The sequence below is a fragment of the Sorex fumeus genome, unplaced genomic scaffold, assembly GCF_029834395.1.
Source record: "Sorex fumeus unplaced genomic scaffold, SorFum_2.1 ptg000003l, whole genome shotgun sequence".
Classification (NCBI taxonomy): Eukaryota; Metazoa; Chordata; class Mammalia; order Eulipotyphla; family Soricidae; genus Sorex; species Sorex fumeus.
In genome coordinates, this window is record NW_026606060.1 from 54,610,102 (window position 1) to 54,637,529 (window position 27,428).

A 27,428-nucleotide genomic window follows, 5' to 3' on the forward strand; every position below is an offset into this window, starting at 1 on the left:
CAGGGACCCTGTGCCCAGGCCCTAGCGGCTTTCCCGCACTCTGAGTCGGTTTATCCCACAGACTCTCCAGAGAAGGCAGCAGTGCCCTTCGAGGTACCAGCTTTGTCTCCCTCCGGCTCAGGACATGACATCATCTGCCCCGTAGGCGTGTCCAGACCATCGGCTGGTTTTCTCATTCCAAACAGAAGAGAAAAGCTCTTTTCCTTTGATCTCAGCATTTTTCGCTAACCTCAGTTTATTCCGACCAGGGACTCCTTTTTTTCTTTCTTTCTTTTTTTTCATCCTTGGAGCTGTGTCCTCCTTGCCATGTTCTGGGAACTCTTTTCAGGCCTGAACTACTCAGACATGTGCCTCCACCCTCCAAACATTGCCTCAGTCTCTTTCAGTAGATTTTTCCTTTTTTTTTTTTCCTTGCGCTTCCTGTCTGGGATTCATTTAAGCTTTAGAAAACAGAACTTAATTCTTGGGAAGCCTTGAACATTACTAGGATTGTCTGAGATGGTGACAGCGGGTGGCAAGCCAAGGACAGACTTGAGAAATATCAGCAAAGGGCTGTGGACAAAGTGAGAGGGTCATCTGGATCGGGAGGAAACAGCATGAAGCCCCGATTATGTTTGGAGAGGCTGGAAGGCCTGGCATTTCCTGCTGTCGATGTGGCACAAGAGAAGAAGGACAAAGCTGAGGAGGCTACTGGGAAGACAGTGGGCATAGTTGGGGATGGCAGCATTGAAGGTTTCCGGGGGAGATAGGGTGAGGATTTGGAGGAGTGTCTGATGCCACCAACAGGAAGAGCCACTGGGGGCCTGTTAGTGTATCAGTTGTCACTGAGGCTACAGGGCAGCTCGTATTTCTGTGAACCTGCTCACCGGGGTGGACCCAATGAAGATAGTGCCGGAAGAAGTATCCTTAGACTAGACAGTGAGGGGATGACCAGAGAGAGGAGGGGAGTGTGTGTGGGCATAGACCACAGCATTTGGAGAGAGAGGTCCAGAACCGAGAGACCCGCTAACCACTCTCAGTGTGTGTGTGTGTGTGTGTGTGAGAGAGAGAGAGAGAGAGAGAGAGAGAGAGAGAGAGAGAGAGAGAGAGAGAGAGAGAGAGAGAGAGCAGGGCTAGGTGTGGAAAGGAAGTTATCAGCCTTACAATTGAGGGTCACCGGGGACCAGAGGGAGGAGGCTGTGGCAGCTGTAGGGGTGAGGGAAGGTGGGGAGAAAGACCATGCTGACAGACAGGGTCCCTGAGGAGGAATGCATGTGTCCTCTCAGCCCACCAAGTGAGGAGCTGCTGTGCTGAGGCCAGGGGACATTCGAAGCTGTGGGGCATAGCAGTAGGAAACATGCGAGGACCCTCTCAGCCTCACTGTGCCTTCTAGGGAGTAGCGATATGGAGGGAGGGCTTTCCTTTAAAGACAGTCGTCAGAATGGCTGTCATCCAACAGGGAGGAGGCCCTGAGTGATTAACATTTACTCCCCCGGTTGGTACCGATGTCAGAGCTATGGTTCCCGCCCAGTCCTGCCTGGCCAACGCATCCATTGCCAGAGTGGAAGGGTCTTAGGTGAGAGACCTGATGTCAAAGGCCTAACGGGGGGATGCAAAGATTGGGGTACAGGAGCATTGATGGCTACACCCAACCTTCTAGAAGCTTTGAGGTTTTTGCGGGAGTCTGATCTCCTTCACTGAGGACTCCTGACTGGGCCTCCGGCAACCAGGGATGGCAAGGCTGAGACACACAGATACTCCTTGGTTCTCACTGAGCCGGGGGCTTTATGGGTCTGTGGGTCCTCTGCGCCTCTTTTTCCACTTCCACCCCCTTACAAGGAATAAGTCTCCCTTTCCTGATGCATATGGTTCATGGGGGGTGAATGGGGCCTCACACCTGCTGCTAGGATGGGCACAGGACCTCAGCAAGGCTGAGGGGAGTCACTCCCTCGACCAGATGCAGAGAAACTGAAAGAAATGGGGGTCAGTGCCGGGCATGACTTTCTTCCCAAAGGACCAGGAAGGGCCCCTCATGGTTTACCAACATCGGTAGGAAGACCTCCAAATAGAGACGGATGAAACTGGGAGAGAGGCCGAGCACTGGTGACCTCGCTGCTAAAATCAACCGACAAAGACTCCTCACTTCCACAGAGCTAGACCCAACTGACCGTCTTCTATCCAGTGGACCTTTCTGCCCTGAACACGAGCCTTTGCTGCTCTGGCAATGCAGAGTCAGCGCAGCCACCAGATGCCTGCGTGTGTGGTGGTTCTGGTGGGCAGGAGGGACAAACTCCAGGGCCTTCCTTCACGAGCCCCGGGGGTCTTCTGCGGGGTGTAGTCGGGTGATGGAGAGTAAGACTGAGCTTTGAGTGGAGCCGGAGCTGGGGGGTGGGGTTGACGGCGGGGGGATCAAACACCAGCCCTAGTCCGCCACCGGGCCGTCCTTAAGCCAGGACAGCGGGAACAAGGAGCAAATGAGGGAGCAACCGCTCTGGTCACACCTGCAGGCTGTGCTGAGCTAGAGAGACATCCCAGGAGGTTGGTGGAAGGTGAGCTGTGGGGGTGACGAGGTTCCTCTGGACTTCTCAAACACACTGTTCTGGAGGGTGGGTGAGAAGGGATATGGGGGTGCTGTGGGGACAGGGGGCCGGGGAGGGGTGAAAAAAGGCGTCTCTTACCTTTCCCATGCCGGCATGCGCATGTCCCAGCTTCACCACCACAGGGAAATGTGGGGCTGTGAGCTGAAAAAGAAGAGAGATGCTGGTGAGCCTCTGAGGGTATCGAGGGTGGTCCAGCCCCGGAGCAGACACCCCCAATACCAGCGCTCCCAGCTGCTAGGCAAGCTCTCAGCCTCGGCGCTGCCAGCCGAGACTGGGAGAGCCAGCCACAGGGCCCCCTCCAAGCCCAGCGCCCACTGCAGACAACATACTGCTGCCTCTGTGCACGGGTTCCTCCGGAGAATGGGGATGACAAGTATACCTGTCTCCGAGGAGCGAGTGATTACAGGCAAAGCCTCCACGTGGGAGGAACTCAATGAATGACCTCAACAGCCAGCACGCCCTCGCCCTCGCCCTGGAGCCCTAGCTCCCTCTGAAAACACTAGGTACACAGGCTTTATTTTGATTTGTCCTGTCTTTACAAAATTGGGAGTAGAGGCAGTATCTGATTCTACTCGCGATGCTTTCCCACTTTCCTTTATGTGATAAGTGTGTTTCGGAAGGAATTATTTGTCCGTTTGAGAGTTGTTAAGAAATGTTTTGTCATGTGAAATGTTAAGTCAGATAAAATGGCTTAAAGAAAAAAAACCCTTCTTAGGATCACGATAGCCCAGGATCAGGGTAAGTACCTACCTCAGGACATAGAACCTCACAAAAAAGCAGTAAGTTGTGCAAAATTCTCCTCTTAGAACACTCCCTTTTCTCCCACCCCTGCTGTTGCCACTGGATGGATTCTGTTTATTATTCCCTCTCATTTATTTGTATTTTAATTAGTGCATATGATCTCCAAGCAGTGTTTCATTTAATTAATTTTTTTTGAGTATTTGAAAACTTTTGGGAGAAAGGGACCCTCCTTCACTGCTGGTGGGAATGCCGACTGGTTCAGCCCTTTTGGAAAACAGTATGGACGAGTCTCAAAAAATTAGAAATTGAGCTCCCATTTGACCCAGCAATACCACTCCTGGGAATATATCCCAGAGAGGCAAAAGAGTACAGTTGAAATGACATCTGCACTTCTATGTTCATTGTTGCACTATTCACAATAGCCGAAATTTGGAAAAAACCCAAGTACCTGAAAACAGGTGATTGGTTAAAGAAACTTTGGTCCATCTACACAATGGAATACTATGCAGCTGTTTCAAAAGATGAAGTCATGAAATTTACATACAAGTGGTTCTACATGGAAAATATCATGCTAAGTGAAATGAGCCAGAAAGAGAGGGACAGACATAGAAAGACTGCATTCATCTGGGGAATATAAAGTAACAGGAGTCGAACACCCAAGTATAGATGAGATAAGTACCAGGAGGTCTGCTCCATGGGTTGGAAGCTGGCAGCACATGCTGGTAGAAAAGGCAGCTCAGATAGAGAAGGGAACACCAAGTAAAGGATGTTTGGAGGACTCGCTCGGGATTTGAGATGCGTGCTGAAAGGAGACTATAAATCGAACACGATGGCCATTCAATACCTCTATTGCAAACTACAACACCCTAAAGGAAAGAGTGAGCAAAAGGGAATGCCCTGCCACAGAGGTGGGGTGGGGTTTGGGGGATGGGGTCAGGGGTGGGAGGGCTACTGGGATCATTGGTGGTGGAGAATGGGCACTGGTGGAGGGATGGGTACTTGATCATTGTAAAACTGAAACCCAAGCACGAAAGTTCGTAAATCTACAACTATACCTTATGGTGTTTCACTAAAACAAACAAACAAACAAATAAGCAAACAAACTTTCAGTAAATGGTGACAGGAATCTATTTGTGTTCAGCCTTTTTTGGTACAATGTGTTTGTGACAGAGTCTCCTGCCCCTGCGCCTGGCTGTCCACACCAGGGCCCCTTGGAGGGGGGAGGGTTGAGTTTCTCTCCACCCTCCCCACCCTGAGCAGAGCCCCAGCAGCTGAGGACCTCCGGAGCCAGCCACGGCCATGCTGGGACCACTCTCCACACGTCCGGACGGGCCTCATGCATGAAAGAACTGGCAGAGGAACCAGGCATGCGGGTCCCAGGGTCAAGGTCTCCAAGCCTACTCGGATTGGGACTGGGCCTTCTCCAACCAGACCCCCCCATCTTCCAGTAAGTAGGCGTCACATCTACCAGCTGCCGCCAGTGCCAGGTTGGTTCCATCAATGGCCAAGACACAGAGACTATAAAACCCAGCTCCCGGAAGCGCGCGGCTGCATTTGCGGCTGCGTGACATCTTATTATCTTATTTTTTTTTCTTTGGAGAACCTGGCAAGCTACCAAAAGTATCCTGCCCGCATGGCAGAGTCTGGCAAACTTCCCGTGTCGTACTCAATATGTCAAATACCAGTAACAATGATGGGTCTCATCCTCCTAATCCTGAAAGAGCATTGAAATGGCTCTTTTAAAATCTCAGGGCTAGGAAGAAGGAGACGTTACTGGTGCCTGCTCGAGGAAATCGACAAACAACAGGATGATCGTGATGGTGATCGTGTTTGTGAGAATGGTGTATGTGGATGCACATGTCACTCTGATTCATTTCCTTTGCTGCCTTCCATCCTAGGGACATGTGAATACTGGCGGTGGTTGCTATTTTTGAGTGGTTTGCTATTTATTTTTCCGACTAGAAACAACATTAGTCAAGCATTCTGGAACACAAGTGTCTCTGCCCACAGCACAGAGCTGTCCCTGGGCCTCTGCACTGGAGCGGAATTGCTTGACTGATCCAGCGATTTGTGGGATGCTGCCATTTTGCTCTCCATGGGGGTTGGACCAAACTGTGTTTCCTGCCAGTGGGGACAGAATACCAACTCTTGAGGCTGAAAACCTGTGTTTTTCACCTGCCTGAGGGAAGTGGAATGAACGAGTGCATTTTTCACCATGTGGCTTTTGTTCCCCAATAGATGTCACACCTACACAGTCCAGCAACCCAGATCTGCCCAAGTCACAACCAGGACCCCGTTTCCACCCCATCTCCTCCCTTCCCTTCCCTTCCCTTCCCTTCCCTTCCCTTCCCTTCCCTTCCCTTCCCTTCCCTTCCCTTCCCTTCCTTTGACTGTTGTGATTGTTGCAGTGTTTTAGCGGGGGTGGGTGAGGTTTGCATGTGCACACACACACACACACACCACACATACACTTGATTGTGCTCACTGGGACTCGCATATCTGGTTTTGGTGCTCATGTACCCCTGCCTGCCGTATCCCAGATGCCACACACTCTGCTGTGGTACCTGGGGTCCCAGACAGTAGAGTCACAGGGACAGTGCATGGTACATTGGGGCGATTCCAGGGATTGGATTAATAGCCTCCGACTTGCAGACTTCTTTCTCCCTTTGCCATTAAGAAATCCCTCATGCTCCCCTTCGCCTCATTTTATTATGTTTTTGTATTTTCGTTTGGGGGGGTCCACTGGTGCTCAAGGGCTACTCCCAGCTCAGTGCTCAGCAGCTCATGTGATGCTGGGAATTTAACCCAGTCACCTGCATGCGAAAGCCTGCACTCAGCCGCCCAGGGCTAAACTAGATGCTTTCTCTCCCCCGCCAGCCCCCTGCCAGCCTGACTGTTGCTCCCACACTCTGGGGCGTGGGGATGAGCCCAGTGTGTCAGCCTGTTTCCTCTGGGGCTGGGTAGTTCATGACTCCCACCCTGACTTCTCCAGCCTGTGAGGCAGAACAGAGAATGCTCACGGGGACATGGGACCACTGTGGGAGAGGCAAGAATGGTCACAGCTCCAGGGAAGCGGAACGGCAGGGTGAGGAATTTCGGGAAGAAAGGAAGGCTGGGCTGGGAGGGAGGGCCTCGCTCGCTGGGAGGCAGTGACTTGAGGGCCAGCGCAGGGAAGCAGGCACTGACCTGTGGGGAGAGTCAGGAACAAGTGCTGGGGGCCTGGTCTCGCCCCTTGATATGTGAACAAGCCTCACCACAGCCACCCCAAAGTTCTCGTACCCTGTCCAAGATCGGTCTCTCTCCCTCCCCTTCTCCCTTGGGCAACCCCCTCATTTTTAGAGTCAAAGTGATTCTTGAATGGCTATTCTTTTTGGGTCACACCCAGTGATGCGCCGGGGTTACTCCTGGCTCTGCACTCAGGAATTATTCCTGGCGGTGCTCGGGGGACCATATGGGATGCTGGGAATCGAACCTGGGTTGGTCACCTGCAGGGCAAACGCCCTACCAGCTGTGCTATCACTCCAGCCGCTTGAATGGCTATTCTTGGACTGCTGACCCAGTACTCTGAGTATTTCACATATTTCACTGGTCCCATCGATTCAGCAATTTTCCCATTAGTGAACATTTCTCTCTCGCCTCTGTCTCTGCCCTTCTCCTTTCCCTGTTACTACAAACAAGATGTCACTAATTATCTTTGCATTAAGTACAATGTGGGTTGGAGCAACAGCACAGCGGGTAGTGCATTTGCCTTGCACACGGCCAACCTGGCCGACCCAGGTTTGATTCCTCCACCACTCTTGGAGAGCCTGGCAAGCTACTGAGAGTATCTCGCCTGCACGGCAAAGCCTGGCAAGCTCCCCGTGATGTATTCGATGTGCCAAACACAGTAACAAAAGTCACAATGGAGGCGTTACTGGGCCCGCTCAAGCAAATCAATGAACAACGGGAGGACAGTGACAGTGACAGTGAAGTACAATGTATAAGTGTGTAACACCAGGTTCTTATAAACTTTCCCTTAATTCTAGGAGGTTAGACCAAAAGTTTTTCAAGGGAGTCAATTTGGAGACCATCTGGTAGGTCTCTAATGTCAGTTGTTAGAAGCCTGAATCTCTGCCAGTAGAACTGAGCTTACCCAAGCAGGGTGGGAGGGTGTGGGGGAGGGGAGAGGGAGGGGAAGGGACTTCAGGACAGTGATGAGGGGACACTGGCCCATGGGTGGTGGACGTGGTGCAGTAACATTGTACTTAAAGCGTAAATACCACTTCACTTATTTTTATTTTGGGAGCTTGGGGGCTATACCTGGCAGTGCTCAGGGCTTACTCCAGGCTCAGGGGTCACTTCTGGCAGAGCCTTGAGGGCCATATGGGGTGTTGGGGTGATCGAACTGAGGTCAGCCATATGCAAGGTAAACGCTCTTGAAGCCTTGCTACTTCAGTGAAAGGTGCATCTGGGTGAGACCCCTGGGCATGTGGCCCATGTTCTCAGCAGCCAGGAGCCACGAGCAACTGGGGCACCCACAGAGTCAGGAGTGGACAGAGAAAAGCAGGTGCACAACCCACTCCACTCAGCTCTGCGGGAGACGCCACCTGCCTTGTGCCACATGTGGGGGGAGCAATAGAGGCAGGCAGGGGTTGGGGTAGATGGTGATGGGAGAGAAATTGGGGACATTGGTGCTGGAAAATGGACAGTGGTGGAGGGATGGGTGTTGGAACACTGTATGACTGAAACATAATCATGAACAGCTTTGTAAGGGTCTATCTCACAGTAGTTTAATAATAAAATTTAAAAAATTAGATAATCAAAGAAATCATGCAATCTGTGTGATATACGATCAATCACCAGATCCTAGATGTGAAATTCTGATCTATTCTGCATTGATACAAAGAAAATAATAAAATGCACCTATATTTGGTAGTAGTTTAACAAATAGGTCAGGAGGGGAAAGACACCGCCTGGTTTCAGGCACTGGGGGTACATCAAGAAGCCCACAAATGGGTGTATAAAAATACATATGGTAGAAGACCAATATCCATGGCCAGGGAAGACAGGGCCTAGGAGGACTGGTCAACGGTTGGATCTAACCACAAGTGTGTGTGGGGCTGAGGGTAGGTAAGATAGAGAAGAGACCAGTATGACAATAGTAGCTGGGAATGATCACACTGGACAAGATTTGAGAGTTAAAAGTATGTAAAAGAATATTTTTTTTTCTTTTTGGGTCACACCTGGCATTGCACAGTGGTTACTCCTGGCTCTGCACTCAGGAATTACTCCTGGCGGTGCTCAGGGGACCATATGGGATGCTGGGAATCAAACCCGGGTTAGCCGTGTGAAAGGCAAACGCCCTACCCGCTGTGCTATTGCTTTAGCCCAAGGGATATTCTTGATAACCTTTTAGTATCAATATTGCAAACCACAATGCCCAAAGAGAGGGAGGGGGGGAGAGAGAGAGAGAGAGCGAGAGAGAGAGAGAAAGAGAGAGAGAGAGAGAAGCACCTCCCATACTCCCATAGAGGCAGGCAGGGGGTAGGGGGATAATGGGAGGGAACCTGGGAACACTGGTACTAGGAAATGTACACTGGTAGAGGGATGGGTGTTGGAATACTGTGTGACTGAAATCCAATCATGAACAACTTTGTAATGGTCTATCTCACAGTGATTCAATAAGAAAGTTAAAATAATAATAATAAAAAAGAAAGCCCACAAATGACACAAACAAAATATGAAATAATCATTGGAGCCGGAGTGATAGTACAGCGGGTAGGACATTGCATGCAGCCGACCTGGGTTTGATCCCTGGCATCCCATACAGTACCCTGAGCACCGTCAGGGGTGATTCCTGAGTGCAGAGCCAGGAGTAACCCCTGAGCATCGCCGGGTGTGACCCAAAAAGCAAGCAAGCAAACAAACAAACAACAAACAATCATTAATAGTACTATAAATCCATGACACGAATGGAACCGACTATTAAACCGAAACATTGACACTCTATGACCAAAAGAGTGATGAACAGCAGGGAGAAGGGGGTGGGGGGTGTCGGGCAGAGAGGGCCAGCTGGGTGGGCGAGCTCCAGGAGGTCTACCCAGATGTGAATGTGAAACTCACAGCCCTGAAACTTCGATCCCAGCACCTTGCAGGGTTACTCAGTAACCAGCAGAGAAAGGAAGGAAGAGAGCGCCCAATGGTACTTCTCTCTCCAGAAGAACCACCTCTGTGGCGTGACAGCTGAGCGGTCCCAGACCCTTTGTAAAAGCTCACTTTCTCCCCGCCTCCCTGGACAGGCCATCTGCCCAAGGTCAGCTGGTTAAGAAACGGGGGAGTGTCCCGCTGCCCCCCGGCCTGTCCCCACTCAACCTTTCCCCTTCCCAGCTGTTTTCCTTGGCTCTGGACACTCTCCCCCCTTCAACTCCACTCGTCGGCAACTACGCCACCCCACTGCCCCCCCCCCCCCCCCAAACACTGACGGGTCACGAAGGACAAAAAACATCTTGTGGGCTATTTTCTCGCTTCCCTTCCCAACAATAGCTTCATTGAGTTCCCTGGAGGGGGTGGGTGGGTGGGTGGCGGGGCGCAGGACCCGCACCAGTCTCTGGGGCTCCCTGATCTGTTCACATGCTCGCAGGGGCCCCCTGAGTCCAGCACTGCCCTAACATCCTGTTAGAAGGAGCAGATCGATTTTGGAAGCCAGAGAGATTCTCCACCCTGATAAGGGCCCTATTCAAAAACCCCTCCAGGAACCAAAACAGGGGGGCCTGGAGGAGAGGCTGGGGTCAGAGGGGCGGGAGTCCAGGGCCACGGTCATGGCTTCCTGTGCATTTCCATCCTCACGGGGTCTGCTCCTGGCTCTGTGATGGAGACAGAGCGGCCTGGAAGGGTCTAGAAGAGCAAATCAAGGCCCAAAGTAGTACTGGAGGGGTTCAGAGCCGGCCCCCTGCCTAGAAGGGTCTGTCTGATCCCACCCTGCCTCTCTTTTACTCCTTATCTCCACTGCTCTCACCCCACCCAGTCAGTCTCTGCCCACCAGCCGTGTTTGAAGCTGAGGGTCCTTCAGTTCCTCACAAAGGCTGCCATAGGACCTTTGCACATGCACTCCTTCTTCTAAAAGACTCTTCCCAGGAGCACCAAATAAAGTGTGTTGGGAGGATCCTCTCAGGATGGGAGAAGCATGCTGAAAGTAGACTACAGACCAAACATGATTGCCACTCAATGCCTCTTTTGAAAACCACAACACCCAAAAGGAGAGAGAGAACAAACGGGAATACCCTGCCACAGAGGCAAGGTGGGATGGGGGGATGGGGTGGGGGAGGGATACTGGGACCCGTGGTGGTGGGAAATGGGCACTGGTGGAGGGATGGGTGTTTGATCATTGTACAATTGATACCCAAGCACAAAAATCTGTAAATCTACAACTGTACCTCATGGTGTTTTACTAACAAAAATTAAAAAAATGTAAATGACGGAGAATGGGCACTGGCGGAGGGATGGGTACTGAATCATTGTATAACTGAAACCCAAGCACAAAAATTTGTAAGTCTACAACTGTACCTCATGGAGTTTCACTAATAAAAATTAAAAAAAAATAAAAGACTCTTCCCGGCACTCTTTCTTAGACCCATCCCTTCTCATGCTTGAATTCTCAGGGGCACTGCTACCGGCCACTGGCCTAAGAGAGCATCTTCCTGTTGTGAGTCTATCAGGCGGGTGGCTGCTTCCTTTCTCCACATGCTCAGCCAGTGCTCTGAGCAAACAAGGGGGCTTGCTGGGCTTCCTCTGTTGCTCTGGCTACACACAGAGCAACAGCAGCAGATGATCTGTGCCTGGGGTGGGGTGTCAGAGTTGGCCTCATGACAGGGAAACGCTGGGGAGGGGTGGAGATGCACTGAGACAGAAAGATTTGGGGACAGGTCATTGACACAATGGCTGGGTAGGAGGTTGACTGGGGAATGTGGTGAGAGTTTGGCTGGGGTTCTGGGGACCGAGCAACTTGGGGGATACCAATGCCACGGGTGGGAGTGTGGTGTGGGGGTGAGGCAGCCATAGTGGGTCTGAGTGTAGTTCTGAAGATGCTTCTGGACCTTCTGGTAACAACTGCTCCCATGTGGACCGCCAGGCATACCCCAACACACCTGTCCACAGTAGTACCTTGTGCTTCTTTCTTTCTTTTAAAAGACATTAAAAAAACCAAGAAAACTATCTACACTTTATTTACTTTTTAGAAAATTTAAATCATTGAGTCTCACACAAATTCTGTGGCCGATTGCTTTGGTTACAGGAAGGTTGCTCTGGAATTTGGCTCGAACCCTGACGCCGTTCCCACGGGCACGGGGTGCCTTTCCCCAGCTCTCTCTGGCTTGGCCAGGCTTGACGTTGGGCATCCCCATGTTGTTTTTTGCTTTGTATAGGAAAGCACATCTCTTGCCCACACAGCATTCAGCTCCATCCCAAGCACAAACACCATCAATTTTAAGGAGAGCTGTGTGTTCCCTCTGGTTCTGGAGAGGATTTGCTTTTAGCCAACACATAAGGCCTTGGACCACACCTTCTGGCCATTTCTGTCCATTAGTCTGGGCCTCCATGAGAACTCAAGATGGCAGAAAGAGTCTCGTGTTTGTTTTTGTAATTAAGAAATTGTTTAAATAATGGCATAGGGTGAGTGTTTCATCCTTGCGTTGCTGCTACATCCCTTACCACCAGCCCCCACCCGCCAATCCTCTCCTTCATCCCTCCCTGAGCATCTTCAGAACACAGTTCTTTTGGGTCCTATTATAATTGTTTGTTTTGGGGGCCAAACCCAGCAGTGCTCAGGGGCTATTCCTGGCTCTGGACTCAGGAGTGACCCCTGGTGGAGCTCTGGGCAACCAACCATGGTGAAGAGAGTCAAGCAGGGTTGGCAGGATGCAAGGTGAACACTTCCCACCCTCTCCCCACCCCCCTCTTCCTTTCTCTCTCTCCTACTGAGTTCCTATTTAAAAAGAATCTTCTAATCTTTACTGAGGGGTCACGATATACCAGGTGTCAGTGATGGTTTCATTCATCCATTCTTCCAACACGATACCCACCACCTTCTTTCCTCCCCCACTTCTTCCCCCAACTGCCCCATCTACCTCTCTGTCCCAGCCTTCCTTTCTGACCCCGAGATGAGCCTTTCTGCCTCTGACCACAGGGCCTTCGCATAGGAGCTTTCACTACCTAGAACCCGGCCTCTGTACCTCTAACTCATGGAGCAGATAATAGCTCCAAAGTCAACATCTCCCTAGACCAGAGAGAGATAGTACCAAGATGAAGGCTCTTGCCTTGCACACCGTCGACCCCTATTTGATCCGTTGGCACAGCATATAGTACCCTGAGCTCAGAGCCAAGAGGGAGTATCACTGGGTATCAAGGATCACTTGAGTATCACTGGCTGTGGACCCAAATCCAAAATGAAATAAAAACAAAGTTCGGTTCCCAATAAGCTGCTTCTCGTTCCCTGCCAGGCCGTGGCTGTTTCATCCCTCTTTCTCCTTGGCTGAGCCTCTGAGTGATGGCTGGCTGACCACTGGCCCCCTCTCAAAACCATCAACTCTGCTAGAAACTGGGGGTTCTTGTCTGTGGGTGTCCATCCTTGGAGCTCTCAGGCCTGCTGCATCCCCCGCCCTCACCTTCCCAGGCATTCCTGCCCCCACACTTTCCAACTCTGGAACTGAACCGAGATGCTCCCTCCTCTTTCTGGATCCCAACATCACCAACATCAGTCCCAGCCCACCCAGGTACCTCGGGACAGACCCCGAGATAGAGACCTCATTCTCCTCCATGCCCCAGCCCCTGCGTAACACGCAGGAGGGCCCAGGAATGTGGGCTGCCTGAGGTCTATGGAGTCCAGCCAGTTTCACACCCTCTACCCTCAGAATCGCGCCCCCAAACCCTCCGTCCCACCACCTCCCTCTTTGAATGTGTCTTGGAAAAATACTGGTAGCTTGTTTAGAAAAATCCAACTGAAGCTGCCCTTCCCAAACACAAACATTCCCTTCTTGTACGTTTCCTGTTTCCCTGAGAAACGGAACAGTGGGAAATAAACAGACCCCGAGGATGGCAGTACTCGTCTGCAAAGCTGCTCTGCCCCTTCTCCCGCCGGTGACGCTGGTGGCACGGACAGGGCAGGCGGCCATCCGGCTCCCACGAGACGCTCCTGGCGGCAACCTTGGCCCACCAGCACCTTTCCCACGAAGCCAGGGTTCCATGGAGGGATTAAAGTGTCCAAGACCACCCCAATCCCCCCCACCCCACCCTCCAAGATGCAGACAGGCATTGGGGGCAGTGTCACTGCCTTTCATGCCCAGTCTTGTTCCCACTCCAGCTCCAAAAGGGGCCGAATCCTCTTGACGGATCCGATGGTGCCAGGCTGGGAAGTTCTTCTTCTTTGTTCTTCGGTAGAGAAATCCTCCCGTGCTCGTTGTGGCACTGCTCTGAAGCTGTGATTCCTTGCTTCAGTCTGTGCTCATACAGCTCATGTCTTTTTTTTAAAATTTAATTTTATTGAATCACCGTGAGATAGTTACAAGTTTTCATGTTTGGGCTACACTCACACAATGATCAAACACCCATCCCTCCACCAGTGCACATTCCCCACGACCAATACCCCGGTATACCCCCTTTTCCCACCTTCCCCCTGCCTCCATGGCAGACATGATTCCCCATAATCTCTCTCTACTTTTGGGCATTACGGTTTGCAATACAGACACAGAGATTATCATATTTGGTCCTTTATCCACTTTCTGCACACATCTTCCATCCTGACCAATTCCTCCAGCCATCTTTTTCTTAGTGATCCTCTCTCTATTCCAGCTGCCTTCTCCCCTTTGTTCATGAGGCAGGCTCCCAGCTATGGAGCAATCTATCTGTCCCGTGTATCTACTATCCTAAGGTGCCAGCCTCATGTTATGTTGTTTTGTACTCCACAAATGAATGCAGTCCTTCTATGTCTGACCCTCTCTTTCTGACTCATTTCACTTAGCACGATACTCTCCATGTCTATCCATTTATAAGCAAAGTTCATGACTTCATCTCTCCTGACAGCTGCATAGTATTCCATTGTGTAGATGTACCAAACAGCTCATGTCTTAAGGCGCCTTGCTGGCCCCGGGCTCTTTAGTTGGGGTGGCCCAGGAATAAGGTTTACAGGGGGCTCATGATGAAGGAAGAGCTCAAGTCCTCTGACTCCCCGGAGAACAGGGAGGAAGAGCCAATGCAGGCTCAGAAGACATCAGATTTGGGTTTCAATCCTAGACTGTGAAGATCTGAATTTGTGTGTCAAATACAGCTGCAGAGTACTGGGGCCAGAGCAGAGAAACCTCTGGGTATAACTATCATTCACTTTACATTAGTTTTTTTAAAACTAAAAAACAAACAAACAAAAAAAAACAAACACAAACCAATTACCAGGGGGTTCTCTCTTATTTTTATTTTTAAATCGTCTATATTCTCAGTGGTACTGGGGAGCACCTGTGGCCATTCTCTGGGATACTGGCCTGTGGGCTCAGTCTTAGGCCTGAGGGGCAGAGCTGAGTGGGGGTTACCATTACCACGGCCAGTAGTGCTGTGTGGGGCAGGTGGGGATGGAGGTCACACCCTGGGGACATCTTACCACTTAGGCTATCTCTCCAGCCTCTGGAGCCTCTTATTAAAGTGTTTTCAGTTGTGTATTATATATTATTGTGATCTTTGAAGTGATTAAAAGAGTTAACGTGAAGCTACTTTAGGGGGCACATCTCAAGTACAAACAAGTCCATGTATCTCTTTTTCCGGACAGAGGGAGACGCGTGTGTTCACAGCGTGTGGTCTAATGTTATCCTGTCAAACTCATGCCATTTTTGACTTAATGTGCTGTGATCCGGGCTGTGATCCTATCTATCATAGCTGCCATTATAGTGCCTGATTTTTAAGAGAATAGTTGTATTGAGATATAATTCATGTATCATAATTCTCCCTTTTGGAGGGAGGTTTGGGTCATGCATGCCTATCTGTGCTCAGGGATCACTCCTATTTCTGTGCTTAGGAGACCAAATATGGTGCTGGCATTTGAACCAGAGTTAGATAAGGCAATGGAAGGACCTTAATTCTGGTACTATCTCTCTGGTCTCTAACTCTCCCTTTTTTTTTAAAAAAAGGGATACCCCCTTTTTTTGTAAAGTTGTTGATGATGATTTATTGCATTTAATATTCAAACACCAATCCCACCACCATTGCACCTTCCCACTACCTGGGTTTGGCCCCCAAAACAAACAATTATAATAGGACCCAAAAGAACTGTGTTCTGAAGATGCTCAGGGAGGAATGAAGGAGAGGATTGGCGGGTGGGGGCTGGTGGTAAGGGATGTAGCAGCAACGCTACTACAATTATCCCAACCACCACTCAAGCCTGCTCCAATAGTAGACCCTAAGTAATTTATATTACTTGTTATGAATAATTTCCTAAAAATGATCAGAAAAGGTTTACTTAGAAGAAAGAGTGTGAAGATTGTTCTATTTCATCCTGGAGCCATTAAGCCCTTGTACAAGGGATTACTAACATGTTGTTACAGGTTAAGCCTCATGTGTTAATATTTCCTTAATCAAGATTGGTTACGTTCTACTTTATATCCCATCCGATGTGGTGTGCTACTTTTAGTATACCAGTGGTGGAGAGTTTGAAATGTGGTGTGGCTGTGAATAACTATCCCTTTTTAAGAGTACCACTTGGAATCACTAGGGTAGTCCCAGGGTTGTACATCTATGATCACAATATAATTTTAGGATGCTTTCATCTTTCATGAAGACATGCCAACCCTCCCTCCTGTCCCAGCAGCCAATGGTCTACTCTCTGATCTGCAGCCACACACACTGTGGCCATTTTGCATGGATGCAATCAGACACTAGTGATCCTTTGTGACTGGCTTCTTCCGTCTGGTCTCTAGCCTATATGTTCGAGGCTCACCCAAGGCGCAGCATGGATGAGCTTATGATGCTTCATCCCCTTGTCTTGCTCACTAAGATTCCACTGGCTGCATGGCACCTGGCCTTTAAACGCATCTTGGGATGGTGTGATCGTGTGCTCCCACTGACTCCAAACCCTACCAAAAATCAATGTCTTTGCACGTTCCCATGTCAGGATAGTGCTCAGGCTATTCCTTGGATCAGACACCATCCCACTTTAAAAAAATTATTAAATTTTAATTTTTTAAATTTTTTAAAAATTTTATTAATTTTATTGAATCACCATGAGATAGTTACAAGGTTTCATGTTTGGGTTACAAACACCCATCCCTCCACCAGTGCGCATTCCCCATCACCAATATCCCAGGTATACCCCCCCTTTCCCACCCTCTCCCTGCCTCCATGGCAGACAATATTCCCCATAGTCTCTCTCTACTTTGGGGCATTATGGTTTGCACCATCCCATTTTTTCAGCTGGTATCTCACACCTTTCCAACACCCAGGAGGGAGGGTTCTCACTGGCACAATCACCTACCTTGCAGGTACTTGCATCCTCAGATGGCCAGAACTCTCTGCCCTGTCCCTAGGACGTCTTTGGCCCTGGCAAGCAGATGGCTTGAGCCAGTCTATGAGTGCACTTGACCCAACGATTGCAGCAACCTAAGTTCCTGCTTCCGGTCTGCTCCTCCCGACTTTGCTGCCTTGCACAAGGCAACAAAGAGAAGGGTAAGAGGAAAGAGTGCTTAGGGGTCACAGCAGGATCAAGAACTACTTGGGTCCTGGGCCCTTCTAAGCAGATCAAAAGGAAGATGGCCTCTGATCTTCCCTCCTTGAATTTTTCCCTTAAGATAAGAACCATCATTTCCCAACACGCGGAGACCACAAGACTCGCTTCAAAACCATTCGAGGTTCGGATCTTAGAATGTGATCACATGATCTTAGCCAAAAGGCCGAGGAGTGATTAGAGTGAGATCAGCAAAACTGATGCCATCACCCTTACCAGTTTATTTGTTCCATGTCTAGGTGGGCCAGGAGAGCATTCCTGCGTCACTGCCCAGCACACACAGGGCACACAGAGGTCACAGAGAGGCTGAGGCTAGGCTTGTTGAATGAGCATAAAAACAGGGAGGCAGAGCTGAGGAAAAATTAGGAGCTGCCGTTCCAGGCATCTCTCCTCTCTGTGGGGCCTGCTGGGACTCAGTGCCTCTGTCCTTAGTCAGATCCTGCTGGGGCACCCACCCTCCCTCTTGCCCGCCTTTCCCTCCCTGGGTTGCTGGGCTTCCACCAGCGTTGCCTCTGTTGAGTGGGACAGAAACGGCTTCTCTGTGCCTCTGCTTCTGCCCCTCGAAGGGAGCTCTCACCCACACGTCCCACACAGGGTACCCCGTGGTTAGGCGGTCAGCACAAGAGCACAGCGAGCCCGTCCGCATACCATGGGCACTTCACGCTGACCCTGTCCTTCTCGCTAGCACCGCTCGCTCTTGCCCCTGGCGCCCACAGCGTTCCCAGGCAGAAAGCAATCTGGCTTCCAGACTAGCGGCCGGCGGGGGGTTAATGGACTCCCCAGGGCTCAAAATCTGCCGCAGATGGACACCGTGAGGTGTGGACTTAGCCCTCAGGAAAAGACAGGAGGAGGGCCAGCCTAGCTCTGTGCACACAGCCGGGGCCCTCCCCTGTCCCAAATGGTCACCTCGGACACTTTGCTCATCTCACTGGGACCCAGAGCTCATTACACGAAGTAGGGCAATGAGGTGTGAGAGGCCTGCGTGGGCCGAGGCTCCTGTTACTCTCCTCTCTCTGCTTGAGTCATTATTATTATTTGTTTGTTTTCTTTTGGGCCACAGCTGGTGGTGCTCAGGGCTTACTCCTGACTCTGCATTCACAGATCACCCCTAATGGTGCTCGGGGAACTCCATGAGGTACCAGGGATTGAACTTGGGTTGGCCACATGCAAGGCAAGTGCCCTGGTCACTGTTCTATTTCTCTAGCCCTGTTATTATTTGTTTTTTTGTTTATTTTTTGGGGGAGGTCATACTCAGTGATGCTCAGGGGTTACTCCCGGCTCTGCACTCAGGAATTTCTCCTCGTCGTGTGCTTGGAGGAGCATATGGGATGCTGGGGATCAAAACCAGATTGACGGCACGCAAGGCAAATGTCTTACCCACTTTCCTATCATTCTGGTTCCATATTATCGTGATCACAATCATGATCATCCTATTGTTCGTCGATTGCCTTGAGCAGGCACCAGTAACGTCTCCTCTTCGTTCTAGCCCTGAGATTTTAAAAAGTGCCATATTCAAGGCTCTTTTAGGGTTAGGAGAATGAGACCCATTATTATAGTTGCTTTTATAGGAACCCCACCCAGTAGTGCTGGTGGAACCCACCAGACTTGTGCACCACCATGAGAGCCCAGCCCCCCTTTGTATTGGTGACACCCCCAACTCCCCACTTAGTCAACAGGAGCCATAGAATAGAGCCAATGCCCACCCAAGCATCTGGAATAAAACTGGACCCCCAAGTCTTTGGCGGGAGTATGAGGGCCCCATTCCAGATCAGAATTATTTCTCCACATACCTCATCTTCTCCTTGTCTCTACAGCTCACCCAACAGGCTCCCCTGTTCCCCAGAAGCAGCCCCTCGCCTCCGGGGGCCTCTTGGACTGAATTCTCCAGAGAAGGGTCAGAGGAGAAAATTCCTGTTGAATTGTCTACCAGAAAATTCAGGTCCAGAGGGACAGCAGGATGCTGGCGGCTGGATGGAGGTACACCCCCGCCCCCTCCCCTCTGCCTCTGTTCCTGGGGGTTCCCACAGACACTGGAGCAGAGCTGCCCTGCGAGCATCTCCTGAGGAGATGGAGGATAGGAGGGATGGGGTCATGGGGTCAGGGAGGGATAGTGGACACACATCCAGCCCTCAAGAAGTAAGACCAAGCTTAGGCAGGTGGAAATGCCATTCCCTTTTGGTGGGACCCCTTCCCCCCCAAATGGTGTATCCTGGGTCTCAGAGACTGATCACCAGGTGGCTGGAAGCCATGCCATCAGCCCAGGTCCAGAAGACATGGTCAGGCTGAGAGGGCGTTGTGTGTGTGTGTGTGTGTGTGTGTGTGTGTGTGTGTGTGTGTAAGGCAGGGGGTGGTGGGGAGGCTGGTCTCCGCCTCCCTCTTACTTCCATGGCCCCCCTCCCCGGAAAGCAGCACCCATGGCCCTCCGAGGCTGGGTGCCAGGCAGGATGGGGTTCTCATCCCAGTGACAGGCTGAGGCCTGGGCTTGCCCGAGTTCCTCAGGCAATGCGTGGAAGCAGCTAATGCCAGGCCACCAGGCCCAGCTGAGGTCCCTGCTGACCTGTGATACGGCCACCGGGAATGCTGAGGTTCCCAGGGAATGTGGCCAACAGGGATGAGAGGCAGTCAGGCCCTGCCCCAGCAAGGAGGTGCAGGGGACCTCCAGGAGAGGGTTCGAGATTCCTGGAACCCGCCTGGACAGGCAGAATTCAGGGGGCCTGTGGGCTCCAGGGCCAGCTCTTGGCTCAGGACAAGCTGGGAAATTTCCAGTGCCGCTCCCAGAGGGGAAAACTACCAGATCCGGAGGGAAACATCCAGGCAGATGGACCCCTTCCAGGGAGGGTCATCTGTGGATGACAGAGGCCAAAGTTCATCCACATGTGGTATATGGCAGGAGGGGACAACTCCCTGACCTCTCTGAGGCACCCAGTCCCCTAGCTAGGACCCTCCCAAAGTCACCACAGAGGAAAGCAGATGGGACACCTCCCCTGGTCGGCCGGGACAGAGCAACACTTGGAGATCCACTGCCTCTTCCAGCCAGGCCTCGACTCCATCCAGACGGCAGCTAGGCCAGGCAGGAGAGCCCAGAAGAGCTCTCAGCTGGGGGTGAGATAGGCCAGGACAGGGTGACAGTTGCCCTTGGCTCAGCCTAGGCAGCAGCAGTTCACTGTGGGGCAGAGGCGACCCCAAGGAGAGGGCGCATGAGTCTGAGGCCCCTGGAGGAAGGGCAGATATCGGGGCAGCTCCAGGTGTTGTGAGACCAATGGGGGTGATGTGGCAGTGTGCAGTGGGGAAGGGGTTCACTCCTTCCAGAAGGATCTCAAGCCTGGTTCTCTCCTGCTCTCTGCAGATAAAGGGACACATGTGTCACTTCTCAGTCCGTGTGTGTGTGTGTGTGTGTGTGTGTGTGTGTGTGTGTGTGTGTGTGTGAACACCCTGAGTTTTCTCACTGTGCACTATCACTGGTTATCCCACTGCGGAGGCTTAAAGGTCCCCAAAGCATCAGGAAGGACCATCAGTCCTCCTCGCTCAGAAACATGCACAGGGCAACCTCAGCCAAAGGGCAGTAAATCTTGAATTTGCTTGGAAGATGCCGTGAGGGCCTGGGGAGAGAGCATGGAAGTTTCCTTGCACGGGGCCAGCCCTGGTTGGATTCCCAGCACCACCTGGTTCTTTGAAGCACTGCTGGGAGCAGCCCCGAGTTCAGAGCTAGGAGAGCACCAAGAACACTGCAGGGTGGGGCCCATCCCCCCACACTCCCCCTGTGAGGCTGTATGGATGGGGGGGGGGAGTCAAGACGAGGAGATTGGGCTGATGGTGGGGGGGAAAGTGATGGGCGCCTTGACGAGATCCACCACAGTCCACTCTCTTGGCATCTGTGCCAACATGCTCATAAGGAAACGATTTCTTTTTCAAGAGCGGGGGTGCAGACCACTGCCCCTCACCCCCTGCCCCCATGACTGCTGGTGCTAAGTGGTTCCAGGGAGCCCTGCAGGATTGTCCCCATGAGGGAGAAGATGGAAGAGCAGTCGTCCACTCCCTCCCTCCCTCTGGGAAAGGAGACTGGGAGTGGGTCTGGATGGGGCGGGTGTGCACACCCCCCATCTTCACCCCCCCTTGTCTCCACTGTCCCTGGGCTGTGCTGTCAGTCAGGGACCTGAGGTAAGAGGCTGGACCCCGGGTGCAGAGAGAGAGGAGCAAGCTGGCCTCTCGCTCCGACTCCCCAGCTCTAGGCACTGCCATGGGTCCTGCTCCCAAGAGGCCATTGCTTCCTTTCTTCCCCCTTTATTTATTTATTTTTGGAAGGGGGGTGGGGAGCACACCACACCAGGAGGTGCTCAGGGTTTGCCCCTGGCTATGCACTCAGGGATTAGTCCTGGTGGGCTCAAGGGACCATTATCTAGCATGCCAGGGATCAAATTGGGTCAGCTGCGTGCAAGGCAAGCTCCCTAACCACTGGACTATCTCTCTGCCCCCCTCCACAGACCATCACTTCTTTCAGGAGGTCAGCGGGCCTTCCCGTCTCTCTGGCCAGGGGAGGTGCCGCCTCCCGAGCCCGGAGCTGGTGCAATGCCAGGCAGGAGTCAGCACAGTGGGAAGGGAGGACTGCAGATCCGGGGGCTGTCCCTGATGGGTAAATCTGAGAGGGAGCAATGGAGAGATCAGGATCACCCCAGCGATAAATCCCCGGGGGTCAGACGGCGCAGCTGTGAAGGAGAAGCAGGCTGGTGTCCCAGCTGGGCGAGAGGGCACGGCTCTCCTCTGAGGAAAGGGCAACTTCCTCTGGCAGGTGCCGGGCACGGCAGCTCCTGAACCGAAGGGGCTGGGGAGCGATGAGCCAGGCATGGGGTTGGTCAGGGCGCCTGAGCACCCTCAAAGCTCCAGTCCGTGTCTCTCTCGGCTCTTTGTGGAGGCGCTTTGTCCATCTCGGATGGATGGCATCGCCCCATCTTCTGGAAAAAGCTTCTAGAGGCAAATGAGCCAGGGCAGTGTTCATTCTGCCCTCTACCCTTCACCGGGGAAACGCGCGGCATGCCAGAGGCCTTGGGAGGAATGTTCAGGGGCTGACAGCACATGCTGCATGCTACAAAGCCCCCTCACCCCCCACCCCGGACAGGATTAGCTCAGCCCCCTGTGCCAGCACCGCAAGGCTCCCAGCCTGAGTCTCGGCAGCAAAGGCACCTGACCCAGAGATACAGAAATCTCCCACCCGACCCAGAGATACAGAAATCTCCCAAGGGGCTCCCACCCTGAGTTCTCTCCCCAAAGCTGCCAAGTAATGGAGGATTGGGCTGGTGGGGGGGGCTTGTCTCTCCTGCCCAGGACATGTCGCGCACCAAGGCCACCATATCTCCATTTATTATTGGTGTAAATGAGTCTAAGTCAGGCTTTCCCAAAATGGGCAATCACCACCCCGCAGAGCACTGGAAAAAAAATCAGGAAACAATTACTGCATCTGCTACCATTGTCTTGCATGCACCTGATCCGGGTTTGACTCTTGGCACCCCATAGGGTCCCCTGAGTCCCTCTATAAATGATTCCAAGAAGGCAGGAACTTTCTGTTTCGAGCACTATTCAGATGTGGTCCCCGAACCCTCCCCACCACCCCCCGCCAAAAAAAAAGGAAGGTAGATTTCCAGGGGGTGCTGAGTAATCATTTCTCTGGTAAGTGGGTGGTAGGTCATATAAGTTTGGGAACTTCCGGGACTCAGCTGAGTTAGGGGGGAAACAGGGACCCCTGCAAGCAGCTCTCTCCCCCTCTCTGTAGGGTTAGCTCTGTAGGGTTAGAGCCTGGAGTTCAGTCTTGTTCCCACTCAGTTTTTGTGAGAAACGCACACCCCCCCCCCCCCCCCCAACCAGATCCTCCCACCCAGACTTCCTGCTCAGAGTTTGCAAGTCCAAGATATGCAGGCAGTTAGTTTGGTTGCTATGACCCCACGTTGTACCTAAGGCTCATAGAGTTCTACTCCTGTTCTTTTTGGTTTTTCTGTTGGGTTGGTTTTGTTTTGTTTGGGGGCCACACCCACCAGGGCTGACTCCTCATGCTCAGGAATCACTTATGGTGGGGATCAGGGGACCCTCCTGAGGGGTTCTAGGAATCGAACCCAGATCAGGTGCATGCAAGGCAAGTGCTCTACTGGCCTGCTGCGCTGGGTTCTCAATCCCTACTCTACCCGGCCCTTGCAGTGCCAGAGATCGAACCCAGAGTCTCAGGCACGAAAGGAGAGTTCTCCAGCATGGAGCCGCCTCCTGGCCTCTGAGATATCTGGGTTTGAATTGGGAATCAGTAGGATAGGAAAGCAGCTCACAGGCTGGTGTGCACTCTACACCAGACATGCTGGGTTTGATCAAAAGCACCGCATGGTCCTCTGAGCACAGGCCCCTAAGCACTGCCAGGTGCTTCTCTGAGCTGGGAGTCGCCCCTGACGCCCCAGGTGTGGCCTCCAAACCAACCAACCAACCAACCAACCAACCAACCAACCAACCAACTAAACAAACAAACAAGCAAAGCAGGTGAGAGTGATGGTCAGCTAAACAACGAGAAGGCCCCGGGAAAGGTCTCAGGGCCGTGAGGATGATGTGGAGATGCCCATGGCCAGGCTATCTCGAGTGTCCCCAGGGAACCCATCTGAAGTGGGTTTGGCAGTTACAGGCTCCAGCAGCACCCAACATGGTCTGCACTCATGGGAGCAGGGTGGCTTCCTGGTCCCACTAATGGGACCTGTGGCCACATCCTTTCCACTGCGGCTCCCAGGTCTGCCCAAAAGGTGGCATCTGTGTCTCCCCGTGGATCTGGCTGGCACTGGGGTGTTCCCTGGCTAAGTCAGTGAGGCAGAAGTGACCTTGGGTGCTGAACCTAGGGACCATAGGCACAGCAGCCAGGCATTCTGCCTGCTGGGCCCCTGATGTGAAGCCCAGAGGTCTTGCTGACCCAGACGGATGAGACAGATGAGGCAGACAGAGCTGATGAGGCAGACAGTGCCCAGGTAAGCCTGGGTCCTGGTCTCCTTTGTCTCCTACTTTTCTTTGGAACGAGGCACTCATTTACACAAAAGCAAAAATGATGCCAACACTCTCAAAGGGGATCAGTGACTTTGCTAAGAGACCGGAATTCTCAGAGGAAAAAGGCTCAGCCAAGGATAGGCTGGGAAGCCTGGGCTTTGTGTGGGGCTGAGGTTCGCGTGTGTGCGTGTGTGCGTGCGTACGTGCATGTGTGTGTGTGTGTGTGTGTGTGTGTGTGTGTACTTGGTCAGTGCTGATGGGATGATGGGAAGAGGCACATGTCCAGGCTTCATTTACTGCATCCTCACGAGGGCAGTAGGGGCCAAATCTCCCCCCATAAGCCATACACTCCCCCTGGTTTCCACATATGCTAATATTCTACTCCAGAGAGAACGATACAGGAGTTTGGGGCAGGGGGTGGGATTACAGAGAGGCTGATAGCACCGATGCGGGGGGGGGGGGGGTAGAACCCAGGTCTCAGGCCCACAACGCAAGGGCTCTACTGAGTTCCCTCTTAGGATGGGACAGTAGGCTGAGAGGCTAAGAGATGCCCCCAAATTTACCCAGCTAAGCTGGGAGGCAGACATCCTGAGTCAAGACTCATCCAAAAAGACTTGCTATTCCAGGCTCATCCTTCACACCCTACCGAGGTCACGAGTTGCCCCCCACGAGCGGCTCTCCGGCACAGCCATGGCTCTAGAGCCACAGAAACCAGTCTCATAATTATCTGACTCTCGGCAGAAATACTTCCAGGCTTAATAAGTAAAATATCAGAAATCCAAAATCGCGTGGCCACTATTGTGGTCGTGCGTCATCATTTGATTCTTGTAACCAGCTATAGAAACAAATTATTTCAGAATGTCTTTTCAACAGGTCTGATTTGGGGGTGTAAACTCTACATAATAATAATGCATCTTGGCCGCTCCTCTCTGGAAAGAAAGATGGCGGCCGCACGGGAGCCTTGTGGACAGCAGGTTTGAGCCGGGCTCGGCGGGAGCGGAGGGGACCTCATGGGAAGGGGGGCTTTGTGGGCCGTCCCCCACGCCCCACCGAGGTCGCCAGCTGCCCCCCACAAGCGGCTCTCCGGCACGGCCACGACTCCAGGGCACAGAAACCAATCTCTTAACTATCTAACTTTTAATAGAAATTCTTCCAGGGTCAATAAGTAAAATAGCAGAAATTCAAAACTGCGCGGCTGCAATACCAAGTTGTAGAAAGCAAATCATTTCACAATGCTGTTTCAGCATATCTGATTGTGGGGGGTGGGTCGTAAACTCTAAACAACAATTGTGCATCTTCTATCGAAACAATCTATCTAGTCAAAGTAGATAGAGTATTAACTAGAACTCATCTGCCTCACAAGAATTGGGAGGGGTGGGGGGAGGTGGGGGTCTATTGGGGTTCGGGGTTAAAAATAAGTATTGGTAAAGGGAAATGTGTTTGATATTTACATGACTGAGACCTAAACCCGAAAGCTCTGTAACTTTTCCCACAGTGATTCAATAAATAAATAAATTATAAAAAATAATAATAATAATAATGCATCTTTTGTCAAAACAATGAATTTAATCAAAGTAGATAGAGTGTTAACTAGAATTCATCTGCCTCACAGTCATTGGGAGGGTTGGGAGGGAGGTATCTTGGGGTTCTTCTTGGTGAAAAATAAGTACTAGTGAAGGAAAAAAAAAGACTTGCTAGGGTTGGGGGGTGTACAGGTTGGGGGTTCTAAAGCTCAGCTTGGTCTGCTTGATCTTGAGCCCTTGTTGTTCCCTCATGGAGAGTAGGGCGGGAGGCCTTAAGCCCGGGCGGAGGGGGTGGAGGAGTGAGCCCCCACCAACAGGCCTTGTTTACTTAGAGCCCCACAGCTGGCCTGTATTAGTCCAGCTTCGTAAATAGCTCTGGAGACCCGGCGGCTGCAAGAGTCCAATTTGTCCCGGAGAAGAACAGAGTCCCCACCCACACTCATCACCGTCCCCTGCCCTGTGTCCCCCCGCCTGACCTCTCTATTGGGTGGCCTTGTCTCTGTCCCCTTCTCTGGGCCTCTGTCAGAATTAATTAAAAAAAAATCTCTTAGGGTAGCTTTCCTGCCCCCAGCCCCATCTTTATCGAGCTCTTGAAAATGGGAGGGAGAGTCAGAGAGAAGGTTCTGTTGAGGCTGAACTTAAAGCTTTATTTCCTCACTTCCATGAGGTTTGGTCTTCCTGGAGTTTTGACCGGGGTCTTGAGGAGACTTGTGCCTCTGTGTGAGGCACAGAGGAGGCACAAGTTGCTGAGGAGGGCAGCTGGAAGAGGCTTCTCACACTGTGACTAACACTCCAGAGAGTCAGAGCTAGCAGGTACTGACCAGACCAGCAAGGGCATGAGGCTGTGACCCAGTGCTCACCCACTGCGAGGAAGCCTCTGTACCCCACCCTCACCCCGACACTGGATGCAGAAATGTTCCTCTGCCTCTATGAGGAACAGCATTGGGGGGTGTGTGTGTATGGGGGGCGAGGTGGCTGAGTTTCTCTCTTCTTCTACTTCTGAAAGGGGGCTGAAAAAAGCCCTCCTTCAAGGGAAGAACACTGTTGCTTGTAGTTTGTCCTGTATTTTTGGCAGAAAGGCAAACTGAGGGGTAGTTTGAGCAGAGGGGAGGGAACAAGCTCAAGGTCACTGCTCAAGGTCAGAGTCCAGTAGAAGTGCTCTCTTTGGGACTGGAGTTGGGAGAGGTTCATTGTACCTGAACACGCTCCCATGCCCACCCTCCAAAAGTGAGGCCTTCCTGAGTGTTTAACCAAAGTGGGGCAGCCGGATGAATGTTCCGCGAAAGCTTTAAGACAAAAGAAGGCAATTCTGTCGCCTATGAGAAGAAGATAGGCAAAGACTGTGAAAGGAGAGATCCCATTAAATCTATAGCATGTAGCCCCTAGCAGTGATACCCACCGGCACTCCATGCTTTCTTATCCAGTACCAGCTGGCAAGCCCAGATAGGTCCTCGGAGCCCCAGAATCTGAGAGCACAGAATTCTCAACGCAGACCTCTTCCCCCCTTGCCATTTAATCAGCTGTTCTTTACTGAATTGTCAATGCTCTACCTAGCAGATGCCAAGATACCGACATGAATGGATGCCTGCCTTCACGGAACTTACTCGAATGGAGAAAACTGGCAACATCTTCCTAAGAATAAGAGGGAATTCAGGTCCAGCAGAGGCGGGCTCGGCTCTGCTGGCAAGATGTTCCTCTTTATGCTGGAGGCGTCCCTACCATCCCCGAGAGACAGTTCTGATGGGAAGGGATGACATTAACGCTCATTTGTTTCACAGCGACATCTTCCATTTCAGCAGGGTCCCTGAGCGTCTCCTGACTCAAGGACACTGCAGCTTCCCAGCTCCTAACTAA

The 27,428-nt window shown here is 51.9% G+C and overlaps 1 protein-coding gene across 1 annotated transcript in view; it reads right to left on the minus strand.

Annotated features, from left to right (window-relative positions):
* Positions 1 to 27,428, minus strand: part of SYN3 (synapsin III) — a 391,482-nt gene that overhangs the window by 47,857 nt on the left and 316,197 nt on the right. The window contains exon 6 of the mRNA XM_056115904.1: positions 2,658 to 2,720. Coding sequence (XP_055971879.1) covers positions 2,658 to 2,720 — 63 coding nt within the window. The remainder of the gene's footprint in view (positions 1 to 2,657; positions 2,721 to 27,428) is intronic.